At 43.0% G+C, this 20,126-nt stretch overlaps 1 protein-coding gene across 1 annotated transcript in view; it reads left to right on the top strand.

Moving 5' to 3' along the window:
- ORC5 (origin recognition complex subunit 5) overlaps window positions 1-20,126 on the top strand; it is a 322,089-nt gene that overhangs the window by 52,686 nt on the left and 249,277 nt on the right. The window contains exon 4 of the mRNA XM_069229642.1: window positions 11,823-11,897. Within this exon, the coding sequence (XP_069085743.1) occupies window positions 11,823-11,897 (75 nt within the window). The remainder of the gene's footprint in view (window positions 1-11,822; window positions 11,898-20,126) is intronic.

The following is a 20,126-nucleotide window of genomic DNA, read 5'->3' as shown; positions in this document are numbered from 1 at the left end:
TATGTATGGTACCAGAGATAGGAATTCCTCAGATTTTGGTTGCTAATAACTTTGAGCCTATTTGACGAATCTCCCGAAACTTTGCAGACCTATTCCTTCTTCATGTATTGGATCTTTCATATATTCACAGGCTTGAATTATCCCCTTCATTGAGGTGCCTATCCAAATAACTTGTGCCGTATTTCTCTTCACATGTCGGAATCCTTGAAGAAAGGACTCATTAGACCTTGTGAGACCTGTGGGAGAAAGAGGTTGCACCTGGCAGTGTGTATATTGTCTTGTCCCTGTCCACAAGGCAAAGGACTGCAGTATTGTATACATGTTTCCTCAGAAACTCTCAAGGCTAGAGAGGAGAGGCTATTACTATGACTTCAGAAACTTAAGGCTAAAACTACTGCCTTTTGTGAGGAAGGCTACAGTGAGGGGTCTCCTGGTTCACAGGAAAAGCCAAGAAAATGAGGTCATGACAAGGGTCATTTGAGAAAAGCCTTTAAAAAGATAAATTATGGGTCTTCAAAAGGTACCTTTCATAAGTTAAAAACTGACAGACCTCCTTCTGCGGCAAGATCTAAACCTGCCGCTTCATCTTCAACCCTGGTTTTAAAACCAACAGAATCCTTCTCAGAACCAGTCAACTTCAAACTGAAAACCTTGTTGACGACAGTACTGCCATCAAAACCATTGTTGACGGCCACCCGAGTGAAGATGTTGACCACGTTGTCTATCCAAGCTCCGTTGACAGCGACTTCGTTGACAACCTCATCGTCTATTATGGTTTTGTTAGCAGCGACTAAAATAACATGCAGACTGCCACACCCCCACTGTCGATGACAACGCTGATGAAAATTCCATCCAAAGAGCTAGTTGACAGCGCATCCAGTGGGAGAATTAATCTCTTTCTTCGGTGGTGAAGGCAAAGAACCTCCCCACCCCCCCCATGTTGATTCCCACATCAAATGTAAAAACTACACTGTTGACAAGGGACCAAACAGCACAAGACATTTTGCACCCAGAGCATACCTCTCCTAGCAAGGTGTCTTAAGCCCGCACCACCACAAGCCACTTGTGAGATGTGGATGAATCTGATAAGATTAATGCCGATGATGACAGGCCTTTTAGAACAGCTCATAACCCACCAGAGCATCATGTCAAATACCAGGAAGATGACGAAGAATATTATGAGCAAACGAATCATAGATGGGCTAGGCAACATGGGGAGCAGTTCCATCATGTAGCTCCTCCAAAACCTGAAGGCATGATTCAGGTTCCCATAGCTCTGTTGTAGGATTTACAGGGAATGTTGCAGGATTATTACAAACGTTTCCCTTCACCTGCGGGAACACAATCTTCACCAATGCGCCCTCCACCTCCCGCACCAAAATAGCCAGAACCTATGCCACCACTTGCAACTCTGAGAAAGAGCCCTGTCAAACATTACTATACATCCTCAAGATTACCCATCGTCCTTGAATGATGACAGAGAGGAGGGTAAAATTAATGATACTCAATCTGTGGCCAATGAATGGGGTGACTTTCTTATCCCTACACCATCTCCTCCGGAACCACCTCCTGTGGATTCGCCACCAGAGGATATTGGTTTCCATATGTTCAAGGAGAAAGCAGCCAATCATTTTTAGCTTCCTATCACTATAAAACGGCCTCATTGTTTCCTATATGATTATAAAGAACGATCTAGGAAAACAGTGAGAACAATCCCTGTAGTGGACAATATCCGGGAACAAGGATTGAAAACAATAAACTCCGGCCACAGTTCAACCAAGAATCAACAAGAAATATAAAGCCCCTGAGGATTCTCCGGCATGCCTGATAAGACATCTAAAGCCAGACTCTGTGATTGCCCAGGCTACTTAGTGCTGGCTTAAGAACCCGTCTACACCAATATCACCTCCAGCTGACAAGGAAGGCAGATGCTTTCGTAATATTGGTAAACTGCTCTCACTGAAGTCTGACACGACTGTAGGGGCAGAAAATTCTTTAGCAATCCTTGGCAGATATGACCGCCGGATGTGCTCTGACATCGTCGCACATCTATTTGTTTTTTTTATCCAGGCGTCAAAAGCGAACGTAACAAAGATTCTGCAGGAAGGTGAACATTCAGCATTGGAGATTCTAGACTGTACCATGGACATTGCCTCACTTAAGTTTTTGACAGCTTGCCACATCGCCAGTGCTTAGAAGACACCAAGGTTGGTTAAAAGCATCATGTTTCGGCCTGAGGTCCAAACCAAGATCCTAGATATGCCTTACGACAGCGACTTCTTGTTTGGCAAACACGTTGATGAAGCCTTGCAAACAATTAGGATGGATACTGACACCGCTAGATCTTTAGGCAGCCTGTAGTTCTGCAACACACCTTTGAGGGGTGCTTGATAGAGGTACCGGTTCTAACGAGGAGGATACCAAAGATAACACTCATACCAACCCTACCAGCAGCTCTTTCGATCTACATTCCAGCAACACCATTTGTATCCAACTCCACCAGCAGTGGCTTATTGTAAGCAGACACAGAGGAGAAAGCAAACAGCTCCAGAAGTAAACACTGGCAAGAAGTAGTGCCTATTTTATAGTGCTGGTTACTCCTATTACAGCACAATGCCTAGTCTGAGCGAGGATCTCAAGATATTCCCATCAATGGTGGAAAATCACAATGGACAAATGGATCATGGATCTCGTCACATATGGCCATACCCTGGGGTTCACCCAAATACCGCCTACCACACTGCCAAAAAGAGTGCCTACAGCCCATCTCCATCTTCTCAGCAAGGAAGCACTTGCTATGCAAAGCAAGGGTGCCATTGAAAAGGTTCCACACTCTCAGAAAGGAATAGGTCTATTTTTGTTTTTTCTCGGTCAAGAAGAAATCGGGAGAACGGCGCCCATACCTGGGTTTCAGGAATCTGAACAAGTACTTGAAAAAGCAATCTTTTGGTATGATCACCCTCTAAGAAATCCTGCAACTCCTCAATGCTGGGATTTCATGACCGGTCTGGATTTGCTGGATGCTTATTTTCATGTTCCTGTCCATTCAGAACACCACAATTATTTTGCAGATTCATGGTAGCCAACACTCATTATCAATTTAAAGTGCTCCCAATTGGTCTCAGGTCAGCCCTCCAGATTGTCAAAAAATGTCTCACCCGTGGCAGCTCACTTACGAAAAAAAAGGTCTTGAGGTATTTCCATACCTTGTCGACTGACTACTAAAAGCTTCCTATGCCCAGCAAGCATTTAAAGCTACAACAACTTGCCTATAGATATTTCAATGACTGGAGCTGACAATCAATTCTCAAAAGTCTTTCTTCAATGGATATAACTTTTTTGGGAGCAGCCCTAGATACGTTGCAAGACCAGGCAATCTTGTCCGCAGACAGACAAGGGAAACTCATGACACTGGGTTAGACGCTTTCAAAAATGAATTCTGTTTCTGTTCATCTTCTCAGATCTCCTCTAGGCCTGTCATCAGCTATTTTCCTCATACCTTGCGCTCGTCCGAGAATGAGTCCTTTTCAGGAGGAACTGAACACGCAGTGGGTTCAGACTGAAGGCTCACTCCACAATATCATCCAGGTCTCTGTAGCTATGATGGAAGCCCTTACTTGGTGGCTAAATTCCGACAATCTCTCATCTGTGCTAATGTTCCTGTCTTCATTGCCAGGATATGTCATTACAACAGACGCTTCTCTAACTCTGGAGAGCTCATTTGCAAGTTCTTCAGTTAAGAGGCAAATAGTCTATCGCATTTGAAAATGCACGTAGATTTCCTGGAAATCTGTGATCTCACTTGCCCTGCAGGCTTTCCTGCCGAGGATACATGGGTCCTCCGTGTTATTATGAACAGACAACACAAGTATGAACTACCTTAACAAACAAAGATGCACAAGATCTCAGATCTGCCACAGGAAGCTTAGGAAATATCCAAATGGGCAATAGTGCACCAAGTGACCATAAGGGCGGAACATCTGCCGGGGGTCAGCAACAGTCTGGCCGATACCTTAACCAGAATAACTCAGAGCTGTCACGAATGGGAAGTAAAAGTCCATTAAGAACATCGTATTTAAATGATGGGGCAAGCCTCAAATTGACTGCTTTTCGTTTCAGGAGAACCAGAAATTCCTGTTTTACATGAGCTGGGGTCCTCAAAGAGGGTTGTGGGTGAATGCGTTTTTGATAAGGTGGTCTGATCTCTGCGTACACCCAATCCCTCTTGTTGTCCCCGCATCCCTCTTGTTGTCCCCGCATCCCTCTTGTTGTCCCCCCCGCATCCCTCTTGTTGTCCCCCCGCATCCCTCTTGTTGTCCCCCCGCATCCCTCTTGTTGTCCCCCCGCATCCCTCTTGTTGTCCCCCCGCATCCCTCTTGTTGTCCCCCCGCATCCCTCTTGTTGTCCCCCCGCATCCCTCTTGTTGTCCCCCCGCATCCCTCTTGTTGTCCCCCCGCATCCCTCTTGTTGTCCCCCCGCATCCCTCTTGTTGTCCCCCCGCATCCCTCTTGTTGTCCCCCCGCATCCCTCTTGCTCTCTCCCCCCTCCCTCTTGCTCTCTCCCCCCTCCCTCTTGCTCTCTCCCCCCTCCCTCTTGCTCTCTCCCCCCTCCCTCTTGCTCTCTCCCCCCTCCCTCTTGCTCTCCTCCCTCCCTCTTGCTCTCCTCCCTCCCTCTTGCTCTCTCCCAGATCCCTCTTGTTCCCAACCCCAGATCTGACGCAACCCCCTCTCTGCCCCCTACCCCCAGATTGCTATTGTCTCCCCTCTCCCCGATTGCTCTTGACCTCTTCCCCGGATCACTCTTGTACCCCCCGATCCCACCCCAATTGCTCTTGTTCCCAAACAGCCCCCCCCCCAATCACTCTTGCCCCCCTGAATTGCTCCTGTTCTGTCTCTTTCCCACGATTGCTCTTGTACCCCCAATTGCTCTTCTTCTATTTCCCTCCCCTTCACTCCCCCCCCAAAGCCTCCTGATCTCTCTTGTTCCCCCGATCCTTCTTATTCCCCTGCCCCCGCTCCCGCTCCCTCTCCCTCCCCTCCAAACCTTCCCTGTCCCTCTTGTTCTCAAGCATCTCAGGAGAATGAAAAGAGAAACATGCAGACTAATAGTCATTGCTCCAAAATGGCGCAGGCATCACTGATTAACAAAGCTTCCACTCTTGGAGTCTTGAATGGATTTACTGTCACTGAACCACAAACGGGTCCTTCATCTGAACCTGACTTTCCTGCACTTATTGGCATTGCTCCTGAATACCATGAGTTTCAACTACTAGATATCCCAGAGGACTGCAGGGATATTCTTGCTAGACTCAATACTGTGAACAAAACCTATTACCTGAAATGGAAGCGCTTTTGTCTATGGTGCCAAAGTTTTTTTACCTGTCATTCCACCCTATCACCTCCAGAAGAGGTTTTGCCATACCCTCTAGATCTGGCATTTGGCTGCCATATCAATATTTTGAAAAACTTCAGGAGCTCCTTCTCTGTGATCTAACTGACTAATCACATCATTTATTAAAGGTTCATTCAGGATTCCCTCCAATAATACCAGCCCCACCAACCTGGCAACTTAATACCGTGTTGTCACAGCTAATGAAGAGCCCTTTCAAACCTGTCCACAGGGCAAGTGTATAACATGGAAATTGGCTGTGCTTCTAGCTTACTTCTGCAAGAACAGTGAGTGAGCTCCAGGTGTTCATTATAAGGGAACCTTTTTTTGCTATTTTAAAATAATACTGTGATTCTCTGGACTAATCCCAGCATCACACCTAAAGTTCCAGCTGATTTTCACCTCGGTGAACCTGTGGTGCTTAAGACTTTTTTCCCCCAAATCCGCAGGCACATGCAGGAAGAACTTTGCAAACTCTAGATCTGAAAAGATGTTTGAAGTTGTATCTACACTGTACAAAGCAACTATGAACCAGATATTAGTCGTGCTCCGAAACCATAGCAAGGGAGGTCTGGTTTCCAAGGCCAGCATACCAAGATGGATTTCAACCTGCATTCAGTTCTGCCTTTCTAAGGCCTGTAGACCCTTGAAGGAAAGGGCTAGAGTATACTCTACAAGAGCAGTTTCTACAACATTGGCACTGTTCGCTGGAGTACCTATCAAAGTATATGCTGTGCTGCAACTTGGAACAACAGCATACTTTCACCATTGATTGGTTGACCTTGCATTACATGGGCAATGCAATACTTAAATTACATTTGCAAAGCAACACAAAGCTGCCATGCTTGTCCCTACATTGCTTGTAAATCTAGAGGAATGCCTAGATTCGGTACAGAGCAGTAATGCAGCTGTGGGACAAGTAGTATTTCACCATGTTTTCCAATAAGGTGAGCCTTATCTCATACCTTGTATCTTTTTGTTCCCACCATCCACCATTGTGTTATAAAACATGATTTTGCAAACTGTGGTAAGTAACTATTAACTATTCTGATTCAAGCATGTGAATCTGTGAAAGACCCAATACTGGAAGAAAAAAAACTTGTGACTTACCTTTAACTATTGTTCTCTTCTATAGATATCTTTCATAGATTCACATGCAACCCACCCTTTTCCCTTTCGAGGCTCTCCTTTTTGGCAAGTGGTGGCTTTTCCCACTAGTGCTTGAAAATCTGAGGGAAGATGCCTCTGATCGGAGTGTTTTAGAGAGTGCTGTTGCCTTATTGGCTGGAGTTTGGTTCTTTGTAAATGACATAGATAAGCTGTAAAAGTAATTGTCTTTTGCAATTGTTAGTTATGTAATACTACCTTCATTGCTTTCGGTATATAGCGTGGGACTCGCACCTTGATGATGGGGATGATTCAAGCGTGTGAATCAATGAAAGATATCAATACCGGGTGACTGACGACAAGTTTCACGGTGATTTGTCAATGAGGTGCAAAGAAAAGGGTGTCCCAAAACGCGTTTTGGCACCAATGCATTTTCTGTTGACTTTGTACTCCTGCATAGTGCAGAAAGGGCTGCACGGATTTGAAAGAAAATTGCCAGGAATTTGGATTATGATGTTTAGGTGAATCTTTTGGGTGGTACACGTAAGTATTTTTTAACTTGGTGATATCTGTTACTGCTGTAATTTTGCAGTATTTTTGCGAAAGTACTGCAGTACCTGTAGATGACAAGGCATTATGCAATTGTCTCATTAATGACTGCCATTACAAAAGTTAGAAGCAGCCGTGTTGTTTTAAGGCCCCTTTCCCTGTGTTCTGAGTTAGACCTTATTCCAGTGCCTATTAATGTGGTAATAAGTAGGCAAAATTATGTATTTTTATAAATTTGAAAAAAAAAGTCATGAGTACTGCGGTAATTCTGAGGTACCACTTCACGTAAAAATAAATATAAAATATGTTGAAAAAGTCCAGAAATATGATAATACATTATTTTACAAATGGTTTGGTACAGTATATAGTTCACATTTTTATGAAAGAAAAAAGTCTGCAGAGCACCATGGAACTACAGAGAATTTGCATTGCACCTTAAAAAAAACAATTGACACTTAAAAAAAAAAAAAAATGTACTCCCTCAGTAGTAGTAGCGTGATACTCGGTATACTTTTTTAATAATGTATAGAAAAATGTTAATTCATTTTCCGACTTATTAACACTTTATTACATTGGTGATGGGTAAGAAATGATAATAAAACCAACTATTTTCTTGTAGTTAAGGCCCTAAAACAGAACACAGGAAATATGTATTAAAGAAATAAAAGCTGCTTGTTTCATTTTGGGAAGGCAGCCGTTATCCAGTTATTTACCCCTAGTCATCAGCATGTACCGCGTAGTTACAGCGGTATACCGTGGCACAATATATAACTAAGGGGCAGATGTTTTATTGTGTTTTTACCCTTGCGCCACGCATGGTGTCACATGGGCACATTTACAAAGCAACACCAGGCCGCCATGCATGCCCCTGTATTGCTTGTTAAATCTAGAGAAATACAAGCCATCACTAATTGCTGTCTTGTGTTAATCTGCACACCATATTGTACGTTCCTGACAAATGTATTGTTCAGCCATATGTCACTCCAGTATATGCTATTCCACTGGATGCCATTCCACACTATCCCATTGCATGGCACTCCTCTCTACACCACGTCACTCTGCTCTATTCCACTGTTGTACACACCACTATACTCCACAACACGGTGCACCCCAATACTTTCCACACTCCACTGTGTGCCATTCCACTTTGTGCTACACCAGTCAAGGACACTCCACTGTACGCTCCTCCTCTATACTCCACTATATGCTGTACCACTCTATGCTGCCGTATTGTATTTCCGCTCTATACCACAACACTCTGCCTCATGGCACTGTACGCCATGGTACGCTACAACGCTGTATGACACAAGACTGCACTCTGTCTCTCTGGTCTGTGCCATTTGTCTACTCTGCTGTATGAACCTCTATTCCAGTGTATGACTCTCCGCCCGTCCAGTCTGTCACTATAAAATGCTAAAGTCCATTCTGCCTCTCTATCACACTGTACTCCACTCTGCCACCCCCTCCACACCACTTTAGCAGAATTTTCTCCATTGTATAACATTCTACTCTGTTTGACTCTACAGCTCCACTCAACATGTGCCACTTGACTCTCCAACACTCTGTGCACTTCAAGGTACCATGTGTCCAACACTGTACAACAAGCCAGCCACTCAACTCCACAGTACCACACCACACAGCACTCCACTCTAGAACATTGTACTACACTGTATGATACACCAGGCCTCTACTGTACAACAGAGCAGTCCACTGTATTACAGTTTACGCCACTCTATCCTACGCAACTCCACTGAACCCCACTCTACTCCACTGTAATATAATTTAGCCCACTGTTTGCCACGGTTCAATACCAGTTCATTTTATGATGCCCTACTGTACTCTCCGCAATATACCAAGACAGGTATTTACTTCACTGTCTGACACTTTACTCCACTCTATACCCATTCACTTTATGCCACGTACTACAGTGTATCACACGCTAGCACGCCAGTCTACTCCTCTATATGATACAACACTCCACTCTACATCACTCTTATACAGTGTACTCTTCCGATGTAAGATACCCCACTCTTCAACACTCAACTGTAAAACACTTTATTGTATGATAGTCTCCAGCAATCTACTGGATGACATTCCACATTACTGAATCATAGGACACTATATTCCATTGTATGCCGTTAAATTGTACAACACACTTCACCACTCACTATTGAACAGTATAGTTAATGGCACTCCATGACACTACACTCAGACATTGTAGTTGACAACACACCACTGTACGACACTCCGCTTTTCTGTACGACGTGTCTCTCCACTGTACAGCACACCATTCTACTTTGGTACTCCACGTCACTCCACTGTATAACACTGTACTCCACTATTGGCAGTGCCACTCTAATCCACTCTACAACACTATACTCTGACACTACACTGTACAACACTCCTTCACTATACTCTACAGCACTGTACTTAACACTCAAACGGCACTGAAGACAACTATTTGAAACAAGAAAAAACAAAATGGTAAAGATAAATTATAGTTGGGTTAGCTTTATTTATTCTTTCTATAACATTAAACATTATGAAGTTATAGTTAAAACTAACATTTATAATTAACACATCACCAGTTATATTTAAATTTACACAGAACCTTCTGTTTACTATAAGTTGTGCACTTCCGTACACACACTTAATCATCTCACTTGCCACAGTACATTAACTATAACTCACTCCTCTATGCAATGTGCTTCTCTTAGAAATTAGTTAATTTGCGATGTAAAAAGTGATGTTCTGAATTCTGTGCTTTCACATGCTACAACTCGTATAATATGCAAGGGTATATAACCAGTGCATAGAGAAAGGGCAAGTTAACCTTTGATTTTATCACTGTGTGTGTGTTTATATGTGTGTGTGTGTGTGTGTGTGTGTGTGTGTGTGTGTGTGTGTATATATATATATATATGTATATGTGTGTGTATGTGTGTGTCTGTGTGTGTATATGTCTGTGTGTGTATATATACGTGTGTCTGTGTGTGTATATATACGTGTGTCTGTGTGTATATGTGTGTGTATATATGTGCGTATATATCTGTATGTGTGTATGTATATATCTGTATGTGTGTATGTATATATCAATATATATATATATATGTGTGTGTGTGTGTGTGTGTGTGTGCGCGTGCCATGCTTTTTACTTCCCTTTAAGTGTGGATGCTTTTGACCTTGGTAAACCCAGGCATCACAAAAACTATGAACTGGTTGTCTACAGCCAGGGCTCAGTCCAAGTGGCTTTGAGTAGAGGAGGAAGATACCCCCTGAGGAAGGCAGGCAAAATGCGAGTCTCCCACCTCAGGGCTTACCCAAGTGGTGACCTCGGAGGTGCCATTCTGAATTGTGTTAGAAAGGAGTGCAAGGGTACGTAAACTGTTCCCAAAAATATCAAGCTTTGGCAAAGCCAATAGGTTTTGCCTGTGAGAGCTCTTGGCTTTGGCAATTACCGTATTTGTAGCCCATGGTGTATAGGAGTGTCACTAAAATCTTTTTAAAAACTGCTAAAACACCACCAGCACTAATGCATTTTTTTTTTTTAATTAAAAAATTGCTTTATCGCTGGCTGCATCCTAGCGCTTTCTTAAAATGTCTTTTAGCAGTGAGCTCTTCCATGCTTTCTTGTCAGTCCTCTTCCCCCTAGTTGCACCTCTCTCCCCTCCCACCCCCACTGCCTAGAGTAGGCTCACCCCCCCCACTCCCAAGCAAACTGCAAGTAGGTTTGGGGAATGGGAAGCACAGAGGGAGCGTGGGAATGAAGGATTGGGATGGGGAAGCACCTGGACAATAGATGGGGCTGGGGCAAGACATGGACTTTGGAAAGTGGGTGGATGGGGTGAGCACATGGACAACAGATGGTGCTAGGGCAAGGACATGGATGGTGGGTGGATGGGGCTGCGGGGGAGCACATCCGAGGGTGCTGGTGCAAGGCGATGGACATTGGAGAGTGGACGGGAGCAGCTGGGGAAGAAAATGGGGAAGCACATAAACAACAGAGGGTGGGACTTAGTGGTTTGAAAGAAGCACACTGACAGTGGCGAATAAGTGGTAAAGGAATCGGGTGGGAACCCAGAGGAGGGCGAAAGTATATGCGGGAGATGGCTGGAAAATGCACACACTCTTGTATATTGCTTACATAAAAAGAGAAAAGTAGTGTCTGAGAAAGTGAGCAGTGGAAGGACATTGTACTGCATCCATGCTTCAGAGTAGGGACAAACACAAAAAGAGGAAGGAAAGCCTATGGAAAGTGATGAATTAGAAGAAAGCAAATGAGAGCGACATTGAATACAAGCAATGGTAAGTATAGGATTGACTGTAGGCCCAATGTAAAGTAACATGGTCTTACAACAGAGGACAAGGACATCTTCAGGAGACAAAAACAACTTCTGGCACCAGCATCACAAAATGTTGGGAACTCCTTTTTATTTTATTTGTCTTTGTTTGCATTAGTATATTTCTGTTTGGAGCTCTTAAGTAAATGTGAAGATTCTGTGTACAAAAGCTTGACTGTGGATTATCTTTTTAGGAACAGTTATTTTATTTTGTTTTTTTTCATTCCGATATTTGGCAGAGCTTTATTTTTGTTGCTGTCGCTGCTTAAAGTGTTTTGTGTTCCCCTTGTAGTTTTTCTCCTTCTATGGTTGGCAGTCTGTGAATCTACTGGATCATGTTACTATACTTAATTGTATTATGCATTGCCAATAGGGCTTTTAAACTAATCTTATAATAAAAGTCATTTGAATGAGTTGTTTTTAATGTTTCACTTGAAGGTCCTGGATAAAGCTGAGCATTTGAGGGATATGGAGGCTAACCTCCTTCCAGGGTTTCTTAGGCTGCAAGAGCTGGTAAGTAAGATTTTTTTTTTTGTGATTGAAAAAGGTTGCTACCACTGTAGAAATATAATCAAATGTTTACGTTCTCTTTCCCCACTTATGAAGATGTCTGCCATTTTGAACAGTCATACTCTATATATTTCTGATGACCCAAATGCAATTTGAGCTAGCAACATTTTACTATACAATGTTTGCTCAGTCTGCAGCATGCTATACAACTTTCACTAGGCAATGCGTTTCTTGCTGTCAAAATAACCCATAAAACCAGTTCACCAAGACAGTCTTACAACAGCACATAATTTCTTGTGTCTCTGCATTGCTATCACAGTAACCACTCCTCATAATGTACATGGCAGTGCATGGGCGTGTGAGCTAACATTTTATATCTTGTTTGTGATGTTAAGTAGGTGCTGGTAAGTTGCCGCGTCGTACTCTATTGTATAGATTTCCTGTAAAGTGTTAGATGAATTTCTTTTTCAAATAGTGTTAAGCTGTGGATAAATGACATCTGTTTCTTAAGTTCTGACAACGGCTAAATAAAAAAAAAAAAAAAAACTTAAATAGTGGAAATACAATATGAGAAAGCTGCGGGCCTGATTTATACATTGGTGGAGAGAGGGGAACCTGGCTCGACTGAATTCCCCATTCTCGCCCACCCCCCCAAATATAGTGGTCCACCGCCAGATTTAGTTGCATGCAGACATTAAGTTTGTAAGTTTGGCCATGATTGGAGACTTTTGTCTTTGCCATGGCCAAACTTCTCTAATGGCTGTGAGGAGTAAGAGCCATTGGAGAAATGGCTACATGTACAACTCCCCCCCCCCCCCCCCCCCCCCCCGCCCCCCCATGTGAGTTTAGATGGCTGGACATGTAGTCTTTTTTTTTTTTTTTTTAACTTGACGGTTAGGAACAGTAAAGCAATTCCAGTACTCCCCTGCAATGGGAAGAGCCTCCCATTGTGAAGGAAGCATTACTTTTTTTCTTTTCAAAAAGAAAATTTCATTTCAGGATTTTCTTTTTGAAAAAAAAAAAAAGAATATTGTTGCCGCAAGGGCTGTGTTGGAGTTCCCACCGAAGCCTATACAAATGACCACCTTCTTGTTAGTCATTTAGAAATTAGGTGGGTGGCCTCTCCACCATTGGGACCCAGGAGACATCCGCTAAAATCTAAATCAGGCCCAGTATATAAAAGGCAGACCCGTATTTCCTCATTTCCATCATTTATAATATATTAAGGTGCTCAAATTACAGTAAATCAAAAAACAAATCAATGTAAAATTTGATTCAGAAGGCCCAAAGATGTGAAACTTTAAGGATGTTCTTTTTAACGTCCTATTTTTAAGTTCTTGAGGCCACTTCATAAAATTTACAAATAGAATTTATACGTTTTGTTCTGCAGCTTAACCAGAATGTGCGGTAGTGCCATGGTCAGGCTGTAAACAATAAAACTCAATAAAGAAAAGATGAGATGCCAAGCTTTTATGGCTGACAGCTCAAATGCCTTCCTGACACAACTGAAGATATTTTTTTTTTCTTTTTAAACAGTACCTCTTTGCAAGAGAAACTCTATGTTGCTTAGCATTCTCTTAACGACTTTGCTTCTTCCAGTAACTGGAACCCCCACGAATTCCCTAAACTACATTCTCCCTCTTACTGTCACTTTTGTAACTATTGCTCAATGTGTCTTGCACTCATAGCTTGTCTATATTGTTTACTTCTATCCTGTACAGCTTTTTGTTGTTGCATAGCTAGGTTTGTACTTTACGTACGTGCCAGTGCCTAATTGGAGCCAGTGGGGGGCCACCACCACCATCAAGTTTTGGGGACCTGCACTTCGTTTTACGCATCAGATATTTACTGAGAGCAAGAGGGGGAAAAACACAAATCTGCAAGACTGAGGAAGGGAAAGACTTAAAAACCAACCCAAAAGGAGAAAGGCGGGTGATAAATGGGCAGGAAATGTTTAGTGGTGAGGGAATTTGTCAATCAGGTGGATTTAAGACTACACAGCCTCGGTGTTTGGCACACCAATGTTTAATTGCACTGGCCATGGGCTTCTGTGCAGAAGTTTGGGCGCCAGCACTCTTCTTTTCCTAATTAAGCACTGGTACGTACATAATTTTGGGAAGAACTTTAGAAAGAGGGAGAAGACACTGGAATTATTCAAAAATACTTCAGGGGCAGTCCCTAGTGCTTATAGAACACTGTTCTGTGTCACTTTTCCAAGTAATTTTTTTATTATATTGTACACTTAAAGCTTCAGCCATTGGTGTGTCACGGTGATTATTGATCCTTTTTCTTTTGACAGTAACGAGACGTATTACTACTCCTATAACAAATAAGCTTGGAGCACTAATTTCTGATTTAAAAAAAATAATAAAAAAATAAAAAAAATCCAGAGGAGGATCTGAATGCAATTCCCTTAGGGTCTCGAATTCGTGTGTGTGTGAAAATATATATATATATATTATTCCAAACAAAGCAAGCCAGGGATTCCGACGCCCACTGACAGCTGGTGCAAGGCAGGAGAGTTTAAGTGGTTTATTCGGTGCAGAAGAAAGAGAACAACGCGTTTCGACTATGCAGTCTTCTTCTTAGTAACTAACTAAGCTAACTAACTAACCGAATAAACCACTTAAATTCATTCTGTGGCTGAGCGGAGTGCGTGGCAATCATTCTTTTTTTTATTTTTTATATATATATATATATATATATATATATATATAAAAGTTTAGTTTGGTAACCGTAAATTACGGGGATGTTTTGCACAGAAGAGTTCTGAGTGACATCAAATAGACGAGAGCGAAGCTTAAATTGTCTATGATGCCAGAAAGAACCTTGAGGTGAAAAACATCCCTGTATTTCACTTTAGTCTCACCTATAATTTTGTTATGTATGGTTCCCAAAATAATCTCCCCCTGCTTTCAACTGATATGCACTGGCGGAGGGTTAGTAATGTGGCAGCCATACATAACCTTGCTTCTGTTATGTATTGGTGTCCCAAACGTTGAGAAAAAAAAAACTGCCATCCTTTACCAACCCCCACCACCTTCTTTGCCTTACTTTCCCCTCCTGGAGTTGTGCTTTCTGCTTTCAGACAAAGCAGACTATCAGAAGTGCACTAGCAGGCTTTCAGAGGCCTGTAAGCCTGGCCTGGAAGGCCTTTGACATCACAACAGTGGGTAACCAGTTTTGTTATCAACTGTTTTGTCATAGCAGGGAATTTTGAAATACCGAAACTGCAATAAACGTCAGCGGCTCTCTGAGAGAGCCATTACTAAACAAAAAGATGATTAACTAGAGAGAGGTATGGCATCCACAGACAGTCCAAAATTGGTTACATGTTGAAGTGGAAATTATAGTGCCTACTTCAGCATTACCGGAGTGGTCCTAAGTTGATGGGCTTCACCACGCTGCCTGGTTTTCAATGCATTGGCTTTCTTAACTTCAAAAGAGCAGTTAAACATTCCTGAATAATACGCTGAGGTTTATGCTTTTCTGAACTCCCTCTGAGGGATAAACACGCCTTCAGAGGCACTGGGATGTTTCTGGCAGGTGTCTGAAAAACGAGCTGGGGCAGTTGGTTTGCTTGTGCGGCCGAATAACTGCTAGTACAGGCTGGCAGCTGACCATCCATTAAAGAAAACAACCGTAATCTGTTCCAAAGAATGCCTGTGTACTTGAAAATAATCTGCTTTTCTTTCCCTACTTTTGTTTTTTTGGTTTCCTCAGCAGTTGATGTTTCTGGCCTAAGGCATGATTTTCGCTTGTGCACTATCCTCTTGAAGGCCTTAATTAGCATTGTTTAGAAAGTCTGGTTGTGGGTGGAAACCTTTTATTTATGAAACAGTGCTGGCTGTTCTAATAATGCCCCAGGATGACTGCTCTACTCTATTGACGTTAGAATTAGGTTGTGTTATTGTATGATGCATGATCAGACAGATTAACTGCCTGCTCATATCTATTATTTAATTTGTGGCATGTGCCTTGTGCCTGGACATTTTATTGCCCTCCTTCCCCATAGGTAACTCCTAACCTCGACCTGCACCTGCTTTGGATTGGTTTTGCATGGTGATCATGTGATCTGGGTCCTCTCCTTTCTAGATATAGCCTCCTGCAACCAAAGGACACTGAATTCTATAATGGATGCCAGGTCCCTGAAGACATAACTGTAATGATCAGACTTCTGTGGTGTCAACCCCACTCATCCCAGATTTCCACTGCCAATTACCACATATTTTCCTGCATTGGTGGATCTGGCCCCCTCTGTAAGGTTGCCCCCAAACGTTTTTGCATTTTTGTCCTCCACTTTTTGCTAAATTGTTTTTTGTTGGCTTTTGGACTGTGCATTTTACCTCTGCTAATCAGTGCTAAAGTGTTTGTCCTCCCTCCCCTTAACATCGTTTGGCTGGCATACACCTGATTGGCATATTTAATTTATTTGTAAATCACTTGTGGAGTGGTATACCATATACCTAGAGCCCGTAAATTAAATGCTCTTGTGGGCCTGCAGCACTTATTGTGCCACCCACTTCGGTAGCACCTTAAAACATGTCCCAGGCCTGCCACTGCAGCCCTAATGCAGTTTTTAACTGCCCGGTCGAGTCCACATTTAAACATCCTTGCCAGGCCTTAAACTCCCCTTTTATTACATAAACATCACACCAAAGGTAGACCCTAGGTGGCCCCCAGGGCAGGGTCTTGTGTAATTATAAGTACATGTCAAACCTTTTAAGTTTTACTTGTCCTAATAGTGAAAAACTCACTCTTTCTTTTTTCACTACTGAGAGGCCTATCCCTCCTATAAGATAAGGTTCAGGATGCCTTATTACATTTTATAACTTATGATTCCTAATTGGGAGCAGTAAGCTATTTCAAGTTTGTTATCTATGACATTGTAATGATAGTCGGACCTTTCATTACAATTTTGAAAAATGGCACTTTTAGAAAGTTGGCATTTTCCTGCCCTTAGCCTTTTTGTGCCCGCAGCTTGTCATGCGTCACATGACTGAGTGTAGCTGACACTTTGTGACTTCCTCCTAGACTGTCACACAATAGAGGGAATAGGTGTGCATCAATGGACCAACTGCTGGCAGAATGGGGGAGAGGCGGAGCAGATCAGAGCTCCACTTGCAGCTGAGTAGCCTGTGTTCTTCCTTCACACAAAGGGCCTAACAACCCCACATTGTCACTGTAGCCAGATTGGAGCCAGGGGAGTCAGGAAATTTCATGCACTTCAAAGAACCTTTCCAGAAGCTTCTCCCGCCTCCCACAAGAAGTGCCTCAGGGTATAAATATAGGACCTTCATACCCAATCTTCAATTAACTGCTGGACCTGTAGAAGGACTCTGAGGACTGATTGCTGCTGTGCACTCTGGCAGACTGCTGCTGTACCTGCAATGACTGCTTTGCTGCCTGGAGCCTGCCTTGAATCCTTGTAGGCCAGTCCTGTTGCTAGGCCCCACATCTTCACCTGCACCGAAGACTACCAAAGTGACTACCAAGGCTAATTTGCTGGCCTTCTGTTCAGAGCCGCAGGGGCACAAAAGGCTCCACCTTTGCGAACCTGCACCTGGACCCACCCAAGCGAGTCCTGAACTACCGAGAGCTGTCCCACCAACCCTGGATCCGTGGATGTGGTGCTAAATGTGCCCAGATGGGCAAATCCCTAAACTGAGAACTTAAAAACATTTTGACCAAAAACCAGGAGCCAGAAGGAGACTTGGAACAACCTGCTTGCCTATCTGCCTGAGGTTCATTGCTGGTCAGCTTGACTTTGCAGCTTCCCCAGCTACATTCTTATTCTCTGCATCACATCCTTTTCAGCGGTCCTCTGTCAAAGGGGTGTCTGATTTTGTGGAATTCTCTTCAGCTATAACCCTCTGCCTCGTCCCGCTGCAGATTTTCAACTTCTATTTTGCGGACTAAGTCCAGATGTAGAAATCTTCCGCAAGTTCAAACCAAAGCCATCCGACGATGATGACGCCCCCTCCTCTGACAACTCCTGTAGTGTTGCCCTGCTGTATTTTACCTTGTCAAACATTTTTTTCCTCAGACTGTCTTCTAAGTTCAAAAGTAAGTGCTGACCGAGGCCAATCCACTTCTTTTAGCCAACCGGTGCTCCATTTTACTATGACCCAGTCTTGCAGGACTAGATGTCCACTGTTGGTGTTTTGATCTTTCAGGTGCTAGTTTTTACTAAAATATTTACAAAGTGATAACTTTGCTTCTACTGATGGGATTTTTGTTGGTTTTGGTGTAGAATAATTCATTACAATGCAGTGTAATTCCCTAAATTAGTTTAGGGGTTGCCTTGTCTTTTTACTGTATTACAGTTTGTGAAGTGTATAAATACTTTACACATTGCCTTTACGTTAAGCCTGACTGCTTTTTGTGCCAAGCTCCAACGGAACAGTACATTTAAGTGACTTCTTCTGGCTCACCCTGCAAGGGTCTGTGGTTGTTGCTTGACCAGGGCTCACACCCCAGTCAGCCAACAACACAATTTTTCATGTGCAGTTCCTGCTTAATGTGTTGCCTGATTTAGATGGACTTCTGCATGTATTGTGATGCATGTGCTCACTTTCCGATTTCATGTTCTTGGCTTTTTTAATCAAACTATATTACTGGATGTTGCATGTTAGGTGAGCTTTACCACCTACCGACATGTTATTTGAGTGTAACCATTTCCTTTGTACCAGTGCATTTATCTGCCTTTCCTTCTCATAGGTAACTGCAGGCCTTCCACCTCAAATAGTTCGACCTGTTCACTGGAGTGGAGATTTTACAGGCTAGTCATGTGACTTCGTAGCATCCCTACCCACCACCCAATAAACCAGTTTGCGTGGTTTCCTTTATACTTGCCCATATAAGGGCATCCTGTCCGTGTGTGCAGATGGAAGGTGGAAAGGATAAGTGCAGCTTCTTGTGTTTTCCGCCTACCTCTCAGCTGTCCTCTCATAGTGTCCGTTTCTTCCACATTCACATTTCTTGCAACAGTAAGATTGCAGGAAATGCTTCTTTTCAATAGTGAATCCCATAAACCCATCTACTGACGGTGTCTGTAATTTACTTAAATCCCCTTCTGAGTTGATCCCGTCAATACATGTACAGATGTTTGTTGTATTAGGGGTACAGGTTCATTGATTCTGGGATGACCTCATAAAGCCATCTACTGATGATGTCTGGTTTTGTTTTGGTTATGCTCAATGGTGAATCCCATTGACCTGTGTTCTGTTTGTGTCTGATTGTTGCGGGTTATGTATTTACCGCTTCTGGGTGGATTTGTTTCCTGCCTGGGAAGGGTTGCTATTTCCTCTCTGTGCCACCCCCGCCCCACCCAATGCTTTCCTTGGCACCAGTCCTGATGTTGACCTTGAAAACTAATACCAGAGGGCTGAAGTTGTGAATTACTCTTACAGAATGTTATTGCAATTTATTCTTGCCTACTTGGGGAAATAGGACCACACCTGTTCTGTATTCCAAATTTTGGTGCAACCATGCCCTAGTAGCCTACATTCACCTGCTACTTCCTCCAGCAAATTTAGCACATGTGTAGTTCTTGCATGAGCCAATAATAAAGGATATAGGTGTGATTGGTTCATTATGAAACATTATCTCAGATGCCAAATTTCCAGTCTGTTCTCATGCCAACTTACAGCAAAGGCAGGTTTCCTGACTTATTAAGTGTCTTGATAGTATACTGTGCTAATGTCCGTAGTCAGGAATTTTGCTACGTGGTATTTCACAGATAGATGTAGTAAGCAAAAATGTTGGTGTTATTTACTTCCTTTAACAAACCCTGGGGACAGAAGATATGCACTATGATTTTTACTAGACTGTCCTAGGAGGTCCTGACCGATGTAATTGATATAAAAAAAAAAAAACTCCACAAACTTATGCATAGATGGTCTTTGGGTCATCCCTCTTCTTGCTGAGTGACATTCATTCTGCTTCTCCCCATGACGGCATACTAAGGGCAACGGAATAGCCCATTTTTCCTCCTGGCTCTATTCCCTATGAGTAATAGAACTTTGTTTACTTACATTCGTATTTCTGATGGATACAAGTACCTGTGGATTCCTCACCTAAAGAATTTTCCCCATGCGCCAGCATTCGACGGAAATTTTCTTTTAGCTCTGCACGTCGACGATGACGTCACAATTGCCCGACTCCCACGCGGCACCATGTATGACGTCATCCAGGCAATAAGAGGTCCTCGTCGACGTGCAGTCGTCAGTT

The sequence above is a fragment of the Pleurodeles waltl genome, chromosome 4_1, assembly GCF_031143425.1.
Source record: "Pleurodeles waltl isolate 20211129_DDA chromosome 4_1, aPleWal1.hap1.20221129, whole genome shotgun sequence".
Lineage (NCBI taxonomy): Eukaryota > Metazoa > Chordata > Amphibia > Caudata > Salamandridae > Pleurodeles > Pleurodeles waltl.
The sequence above is the reverse complement of the archived record's forward strand: the minus strand, read 5'-3'. Positions and strand labels throughout refer to the sequence as shown.